This window comes from Ruditapes philippinarum, unplaced genomic scaffold (assembly GCF_026571515.1).
Source record: "Ruditapes philippinarum isolate M1 unplaced genomic scaffold, ASM2657151v2 ctg6523_1_1_1_1, whole genome shotgun sequence".
NCBI classification, from domain to species: Eukaryota; Metazoa; Mollusca; class Bivalvia; order Venerida; family Veneridae; genus Ruditapes; species Ruditapes philippinarum.
The window spans coordinates 30646-40069 of NW_026861997.1; the positions used below are offsets into that span (position 1 = coordinate 30646).

The 9424-nt window shown below is 33.2% G+C and overlaps 2 protein-coding genes across 3 annotated transcripts; both read left to right on the plus strand.

The window, feature by feature from the left end:
* The first annotated feature begins 499 nt into the window (after positions 1–499).
* On the plus strand, positions 500–8477 carry LOC132717575 (acetylcholine receptor subunit delta-like). 2 transcript variants are annotated; one of them, XM_060701068.1, is made up of 4 exons: positions 500–1595; positions 2676–2846; positions 3140–3247; positions 5770–8477. In XM_060701068.1, exon 4 carries the CDS (start codon positions 6698–6700, stop codon positions 7979–7981), a length of 1284 nt encoding a protein of 427 aa, XP_060557051.1. In that variant the 5' UTR covers positions 500–1595; positions 2676–2846; positions 3140–3247; positions 5770–6697; the 3' UTR covers positions 7982–8477. The 2 variants fall into 2 exon arrangements, with proteins under 2 accessions (XP_060557051.1, XP_060557050.1); XM_060701067.1 differs by having other exon boundaries at positions 512–1595; positions 2680–2846.
* Positions 1511–3827, plus strand: LOC132717573 (fatty acid-binding protein, adipocyte-like). The gene is made up of 4 exons (XM_060701065.1): positions 1511–1595; positions 2680–2846; positions 3140–3247; positions 3804–3827. Exons 1-4 carry the CDS (start codon positions 1511–1513, stop codon positions 3825–3827), a joined length of 384 nt encoding a protein of 127 aa, XP_060557048.1.
* Positions 8478–9424: the final 947 nt, after the last annotated feature.

Below are 9424 nucleotides of genomic sequence, written 5' to 3' on the forward strand. Positions count from 1 at the left end.
AGAGTTATTGCCCTTGACTTGGTAAAAAAAATCAATTTTCTATATCACACGTAGCTCAAAAAGTATTTAACATAGTCATTAAACTTAACAGGGATGTTGGTCGGCGCGTGTAGTTTTGCATTTGGGGGTTTGCTTGTGGGTGTATCCAGTATTTAGAGTTATTGCCATTGACTTGGTAAAAATTTGTAATTTTCAACTTGTGTGGCATGTAGCCCAAAAAGTATTTGACCTAGAGTCATAATCTTTATGGAAATGTTAGTCAGCATGTGTAGTTGTTCACATAGGGTTTGCTTGTGGATTGATTTATTGCCGTATTTGTAGAGTTATTGCCCTTGACTTAGTTAAAATTTGCAAACTTAACAGGAATGTTGGTCAGCATGTGCAGCTGCACACCTGGGGGTTTGCTTGTGCATTTTCTAGTTCTTGTAGAGAAATTGCCCTTAACTTAGAAAAACAAAAGTTTCAAAATGTTGTGTTTGAGCTAGAATCAAGAAACTTTAAGAATATTGATCAGCTTGTGTAGCTGAGCATATAGGGTTTTGTGTGGATTTATTCAGTTTTGTTAAAAGTTATTGCCCTTGACATAAATTTGCAACTTTCACGTATAGCTCAAAAGTATTTGACCTGAAGTCCTGAAACTTCACAAGAACGCCGGTCAGCATGTGTAGTAATTCACTTGTAGGCTTGCTTGTGAAATATTGCAGTATTTGTAGAGTTATTGCCCTTGAATTAGTAAAAGATGTGCAATTTTCAACTTGCGTCTTGCGTAACTAATAAAGTAGTTGACCTAGAGGAATGGAATTTTACAAGACTGTTGGTCAGCATGTTTTGTTGTGCATCTTGGGCTTTGCTTGCTTTTACTTTCTTTTAAGCATACTTAAGGAAATAAAATTGACATTTAACAATTTAATAATTTAGGGTTCTATTTTCAAATTATTTTAGAACCACTAGAAAACAGCAGCAAAGACGGTGTCTACTGTGTCCTTTTAAAAAAAACATGTTCCACACCATCTTATCATGAGTCGACATAACGAACATATGTCAAAACAGCAATTCATTAGTTCATTGACAGACTCGGGCTTTTATTTGTTTTTAGATATGAATAAGTTTGATCATTTAACATGGATTTATTATTGCTGTTGATGCGTGAGTGTTGGGTAAAGACCAGTTGCACATACAGAGAACATATATGTCGGAGCTTTGTACATGTATGATATATCACATTTTATTCTAAATAGTAACCTTCTTAAAGACCTTACATTTTAACTGTTTAATAAGACGAATCAGTTCGCGTGCTCTTAAAATATGATTAAAGATTACATTTAAACGTGCATGGTAATTTATTGCAGATATGTGACACAAAACTATTCAGCTTATCTGTAACGGTTAATATCTAGAACACGGGTACGTGCTTAATCATAATGCGATGTCAAAGTGTTACCTAATTTTTTTACCTCAACATGTTAACCAATTAAATATTAAAAGTTTAACAGGGAGTTTGAATCTCGACATGGCAGAGGAAATATCGCGGGAACTTGGTGGTACCTGGGTACTAGAGCGGAGCGAAAATGTCACAGAATATCTGACAGAGCTGGGTAAGTTGCTTCAAATTGTATCCAAGTTGTATCTTCTTTTTTAAGATACCCACCTTAGACCAATAGCCAAGTTCAAATCAATCAATCTAATGATAATTAAAACATTTACAGTCCATGTTTAATTTTTCACGTTTGTGTAATTCACTAATAAATTTTATGTACTTCTAATTTTTAAAAAGTTCAAATGTATCTTTAACCCATTTAAAAAAACGAACGGCTACTAAGTTATGTGGAACGTAGATATTAATTATTTATTCGTAAAACCGACAATGTTGTTACTATTTACCAGGGATGTAAAATAAACGTTACAAAATTTGCAGAGACTTTTATAAGTTCCATGCTATTTAGAACGCTGTCTTTGAGCTTATTGCATTAAAAACGTAAATGCATACTTCATTTAACTATGTTTAACATTCCTTTAAGTTTAGTTAACGTATTATCACAAAGGGGTATCGTGTATCGACTGGAGAAAAAGAGAATCTTGGTATAATTAAAGTTCTGTCACGAGGAGTGTGCAATCAACTAATCTAAGTACATTTAAATGTATCCTTAATAGGTTCCAGTCGAAATTTTATTCGGTCCCATCGAAGTATGGACTACATAAAATTAATTTCAATTGAAACATATGAAGAATACATCAGCCATTGTTGTTTTCGTTGTGGATACATATCTAAAGCTACATATTCTTCTACTGGTTGACCATACGCTGCCTTTCTTAGATTGACACGTACGTGTCTAAATGAAGTTCCCATGATCACCACCGTGAATTTATTTGCGAATGTTTGAAACAATCTGTTTATATTAAAATGAATTCTGCTTTAGCCGGTGCTATGGAGCATAGACGGTAATATATGTATTGCATTCACAGAATAGACTCGATCAATCCGAGTCTGTAATGTTCATTTTCAAATTTGCTGCTTTGGAGTTCTTTAAAATGTTTGGTTTATATAAGTGCGATATTATAAATTACATAATGCAGGGGCAGTCAATGTGGAAGTTTATCTAAATATCTTGTTATGATCTAAGACTAGCTTATAATTAAAGCTTCTTTTGTCTTGAATTGATGTGTCCTTCCTTTAGACAGGAGTTGGACCCTGTGAACGCAAATCGTTCTCGGACGAAACCGCTTCACAAACAATTAGCGTCACTGATGACGTTATACACCTTGAGATGAAGTACGGCAAAAGACAGATTAAGATGGATTTTAAATTAGACGAAGAGTTTGTCATCAACGCTGGAAAACCAAGCAAAGTAAGTAATTTGTCACACAATTCCACATAGTGTGGTCACATATCTAAGTTCATGTTATATCATGTAATACTTTTTATCATTATTATAACGATAAAAATGTGACACAGATATTATATTTGAACAAAACCAGAGACATTCAGTAATGCAAAACCAAACCATATTTACCTCATCCAATTTTATGTAATTACGAATCAGTCAGTTGTCTTTTCTAGAAAACACAAATAACAAGAGAAGAAACATAAACAAAACATCAATAGATAAATCCGAAAATTTGATATATATTCATATTTCAGGCAATTGCTTCCTGGATGAACGGTGCTATGGTGATCAACACTTGTCGTGTAGAATGTGGTAGACAGCAACAAATAGAAAGAAAACGAAAAGGCGACAAGTTAATTCAGGTATACACATTTGTCATCTTATTATTGCTTATACAATATATTATCTTGAATATCAGACTGGCGTTTCCGTTAGTTTTACCCATTCCGGAAATTTCATCTGGCATGGGGGATTCCAGATGAGTCGCGTGCTGTACAATGGCACGATGAAGATGACGTCATTTTACCGTTATGAATGATTTTGTAATTCATACGCTGTTGAATGAAAGTAGTTACGGTTGTAATGATATAAATTTTCATTGAAAGTAAAGATAAAGAATTTAAAATATAATGGAATATGGTAGAATATGCAAGAAAAAAAATCTGACATATGTTTGCGGTTCGGATCGGAATATCCGTCCCTCGGTCACCAGCCCATTGGGCGGTAACTCGGCAAGCCTCGTTACCGCCCAATGGGCGGGTCACCTCGGGACGGATATTTCGATCCGAACCGCAAAATATGACAGATATTATTAATCTATTAGTAACGCGCATTTTCAATATCGAAACGGTAGACGCTCAGAATAAAAGTAACGTTACCATTTTTACATACATAAACATGTTAAAACTTTCTTTTCAGAGATCTAAATTAACACTAAATTAGCACCTATTTCAATTTGGGACGCTTATGCAAATATAACGATAATTATGTCGCAAATGTTTCCATTCAATAACCAGAGAACCATTTGATCCATAGCCTTCATCCGCTCAATAATATGAGACCAATTAGACCAATAACCTTCAATACTCACATGATGATACCCTTATTGAGAAAAACATCCCTGTTTCTTTGGCACCGATATTTGAAACTCAAAGACACAGTGGCCATGACTTCATTTTTTTATAGAATGATAATTTTTATTGAGTACACGACCCCTAATGTTTTAAAAGCGCTTATGCTTTAAGGTCAATGTCACAATCGTCTTTATTTTGAAAACTGTACCGCTCAATAACAAGAGAACCATTTGATCTAATGATAATCTAAAAGACCACAGTTGTTTTGGTTGCCGATTCTCTAAGGTCAAAGACACAGTGACCTTGAATGTGAAAAACCGTTTCTGATTAATAACTAGATAACTTAAGAATCATTTTACCCATAGCCTTTAACTCCATAGGATGACCTCCTTCACTGAGTAGAAGCACCTATTGTTTCGGGCGCTAGTACGTGAAGGTCAAGGTGAGAGTGACATTGAATGTGAAATGTGTCAGCTTAGTAAACAATTCAACCAAATTCTTCTCACTTCACAAGATAAAAACACTCTTTGTGTGTTAGACCTCTTTTGCTTTGGTCTCAGGTTAAGGTCATAATGACATTAAATGCCAAAACTATAAAAGGTCTCTTGATTTTCTGCGCTGATGCGTATAGGTCAAGGTCACAGTGACCTTGAATGTGAAATCTATTTCTGCTCCAAAAAAAAGTAGAGGGCCATTTGATCCATAACCGTAATTGAAATGATTATCACCCGCAATATTTTTGGGCACTGATGCGTAAAGATTAAGGTCATGTGCAATGACCGTAAACTTATACTATTCCTTCTCATTGACTAGAGAACCAGTTGACTCCATGCATTATATATCTTATGTATATGTGGGACAACAATATACGACAATGTTTACTGCTTTATAAGTAAAACACATGTATAATGTTATATCTATTCTAGAATATAGATGTGAATATAAAAAAATTCATAGTTTTGACATATACTGGGGGCAGTTTATTGACAGCTAAATGACTCAATATCTATCATGTGAGTAACGGTATAAGGAATTTTCTTTGATTGGTTACAAAACTACCTTTCAAAGTAATGAAGTTATAAATAGGAAACAGATTTTATGTTTTCTCTGGCTAGATCACAGTGAAATTATCTTCATTCTTTTCCATCTTTTGTGTATAATTGACCAATTCTTAGTTGCAATATATTAAAAAAAAAGACTAAAGAGATATATTTATTTGGAAACTATGTGAATATGATAATATTTAACGTCTGTTAGAAACGACTATGATTATTATACACACTTTTCGGGAAAAAAAATGTGTTTTCTCATTCATGGAGATTTACCACTTCATAACAATTTTCTCTTTGACTTTTATAATGATACACATTAAAAGTTGGTGGAAGAAGACACATTTTGACATTTTTTTTACTTTAATTTGCATTCATTAGGTTATGCCTGCAATTCTGAAGATGTAAACTATTATAAATCATTGGGGGATTAGACTTTTATGTATCATACAAAAATAATGATTGTGATGGCTCTTAGTAGTTGAAACAGTCTTCTGTTGAAATGTTCTAAAACACGTTCCTTACAAAATTGTTTAACGTGCTGATTTTGAAGTGTATATGTATATAGTTGTGCGTCTTTGCAAATAAGTATGTCACTGATTTATTGAACAAGCATGGGCACATTCCTTCGGAAACATGACTCTTGTCGATATTTGAAGCTAGAAATTAATAGCTAACTGCTAAGTCGTTTTACGCTTTAATGTGCAGAATAGCAATTTAATAACAGTTATCTAAAGTGAGTTTCTTTCTGTTTTTTTGTAGACGATGACGTCAAATGGCGTATCTTGTAGACGGATCATGCGGCGTCTCTCAGCAGATATAACATAAAAAAGATAAACATGATATGTCAAAATGTTTATCATAACTTATGTGTTATATATTAACATCATCCCATTCAGAAGTATCTCTATTTTCATTTCATTTTAAATGGTTTGTTACGAGTTTACATTAGTGTGCCTTCGTTTGAAAGAGAAAAAAACGTTGCCGCAAATCAGTTGATATGAGTTTACATAACTGATTTTTCTCTCACAATGAATATTTTAATTATGATAAAACGATCATGCAGAAATGAACCATGTTTATAACTTTCTTTTCTGAAAAATAAAAGCGGCCAGTAAAGCGTGGCTTTAAGCGGATTCCCTGATGAAGATTTCCAAGAAGCAGAATTATTTACGGAAACTATGGATAAAGGCAACTTGTGCTGAAATCTGTCTTTAATTGCTCCCCATTTACCTTATCATACCTGTTAAATGCATTATATACATGTCCCCGATTAGTCACTTAGTTATTATAACAAATTTTATTATACCCACACATATTGCAGTGGTATAAATAAATTATGAATAAATACTGATTTTTTGTAGTCGGGCTAAAACAGACCGCTGAATCGCTATCAATAAAGTTATCAAAATTTTTATCTTTATAACCACCATTGCCAGACTCGTTTTTTTTGTAAACGAAATATACCCGAGGCACTACTTATGAACTCAATAATGATTTGTCCATAGTTTTACAAATAAAAGAATTGATAGAAATGTCGATTCATACAGTAGTTCAGGTACAAATCGATATATTTAATTACGGGCTTTGTCAGTCATTCAAACTAAATGAGATGAGAAATAACTGGAATATGATTTCTGCTTGACTGAAAATCAAATACATATCTATAACAGCCTGTAAATTACACTTAATGGTAAAGATGGAGTTCTGGAAATTATTCTTAGTGACCTGTTTTTTGTTGATTGTTAACTCAGGAGAAATAAATGGAGTTCAGAATAAAAGTTCAGAGTACCTGTTGTATGAACACATTTTTGTAGACCAAGGATATAACAGAAATATTCGACCTGTTGTAAACTCATCAAAACCTATATTTGTCAACGTCTCATTAAATCTACTTAATATTATCAACTTTGATGAAGTAGCTGAAAAGTTGACCATAGCTGGCGAGCTGAAGATTTCCTGGATTGACGAATATCTCACATGGGATACAGATGTATACGCTGGAGTAGATAGTCTCAACATTCTTCAGAACAATGTATGGAAACCTGACATTGGTTTGGATAATTCCGTCACTAGACATAGTGACATGGGAACGCCGGCAATGTATGTCCTTGTGCGAAATAACGGAGAAGTGTTTTGGAATCCAATGGAGGTGTTTGTGTCAACATGTCCAGCGAATGTTATAAAATATCCTATGGACGAACAAACATGTTGTCTTAATTTTGAAGCGTGGAATTTTAACAGAAAATCTGTTCAGATAGGTAAAGGATCTGATAGAATTGAGGTAGATCACGGATATGATGGCCTCCCACAATGGTTCATCACAGAAACATCTGCCAGAGAAATGATGGAGGCTGATGATTATTACGTTACTTTCTGTATATCGTTAAAACGTCAGTCATTGTATGTGATGCTGAACATTATTCTTCCTATAGCCATGTTATCACTGCTGAACAGTTGTGTTTTCCTTTTACCAGCTGCAAGTGGAGAAAAAGCAAGTTTTTCGGTAACTGTATTTTTGTCTTTGAGTGTTTTCCTTACAATAATCAGCGCTCAATTACCGAAAACTTCAAATAAAGTGTCTGCGTGTAATTTGTATGTATTTTCCCAAGTTCTAATCAGTACTTTTGTTACTATAACTGTTTTGTTAGAAGTTCGGTTTTACCACAGAAGTGAAAATAGAGTAGTCCCAAAATGGCTCCAGAAAATCATCATCTATAGTAGACGGGAAAAGAAGAATAAGCCGACCGAAGACGCAGTTGTCGAAGTAAACACAACAAAGAATGGTGTTATTCAAGATACAATTACACCCGAAACAAATCAAAAGAAGTTTAATGGAACATGGGACATTCAAATGGACCCCGTGACATGGGATGGAGTAGCTAATTGGTTGGACCCTGTTATGTTTATATTCTACACGAGCTTAAATTTGGTATTCAGCATGTGTTTGTTGATATGGGCTTCTTCCGTATAACGTTTTCATTTTTCTTTTTTTTTCCATGGAAACAAGAATGTAATAATAATTTGGATTTTGAAGAATTGCTTGATTTCCATATCATTTTGCTATATAAGACGGAAACATGTAAATCATATCGTTTTTTTTGTTTGTTTTTGTTTATATATTTATTATTTATTTTGTATTTGTTTTCAAGGCAAATGTTAGCACTGTTTTGCATAAATCACCAATATATATCCTTGATAACACAGCGTATTCTGGCTAATCATGTTTTCTCTGATGCATCACGAAACTGAACAAAGCTAGAGGTTTGAATATTGAAGAAACATACGTTTGGTAAACGTTTTAGTTTTGCTTCTTGATTACACCAAACAGCATGATGTTTATGTAGTTAGATGTAGATCTGTAGTACTTTGGAGTAAGTACAAAACTAAATAAATGATGCGTTAGAACGAATTTCATTGGTTTTCATAAGTTTATTCTTGGTCTTTTTCATTTTCCTGCGCTTTTTAACTCGAACAGCAACAACAACAACAACAACATATTTATTTGATAATTAGGCCACCGGCCCATAATATACTAAGCAACATGGATAAACATTTTACGTCCCTCTAATTAATATCGTCAACTTTACAAAGAATATGGTGTATATAAATACATATATTACGTATTGTTGTATCACAACTCGAGTTCATTAATGAGTAGAAATCATTTAAATTTGTTCTTCCATCATACCAATTTAGTAAGTATAGTTGGCGTACTTCATTATATTTATAGCAATGGAAAAAAGCATGAAATTCACAATCTATAATTGAGATATTTCTATTATTTAAACAATATGTACAAAAGCGTTGTTCTCTTGGTATATTTAAATGTCTGCCGATTTCTATTTTAAGTTTGTGGTTAGAACACCTAAACTTAGAAAAAGATTTTTTATAAATAAATAGTAAGTCCAATATTAAGTATCTTTCTACATTTAAAAGTGATTTAAAATTTCTATAATGAAAGCATCGACTAGAAGTATTAATATCATTATGCCAATTTTGATTGTAGCAATCAACCAGTCTCTGTTTAAACAAATGGATAAACATGTCAGGATTACCTATTTCTTGCGAAATCCAGGCAAACCAAAACCATACTCAAATAATAAATTTTATCTTAGTAGCCCAATTATATCTCCCACTATCATCATGATTTTTCAACATAAGATAACATTGTCGCGGATATCTCGATTGTTGCATAGTCAATAACTTGCACCAATATTTTATACAGTTAGTCATATAAAATATACATAATGGTAACCTGCCACATTCTCCTAGTGCCATTGCGTTATTTGTAGTTCTATTAACATTAAGGTACCTTTTACAAAAATCATTATGAACAGTTTCAATAGTATTTACATAACAATAACCCCATACTTGTGAGGCATAACATAATATTGGTTTCACCAAAGCATCAAAT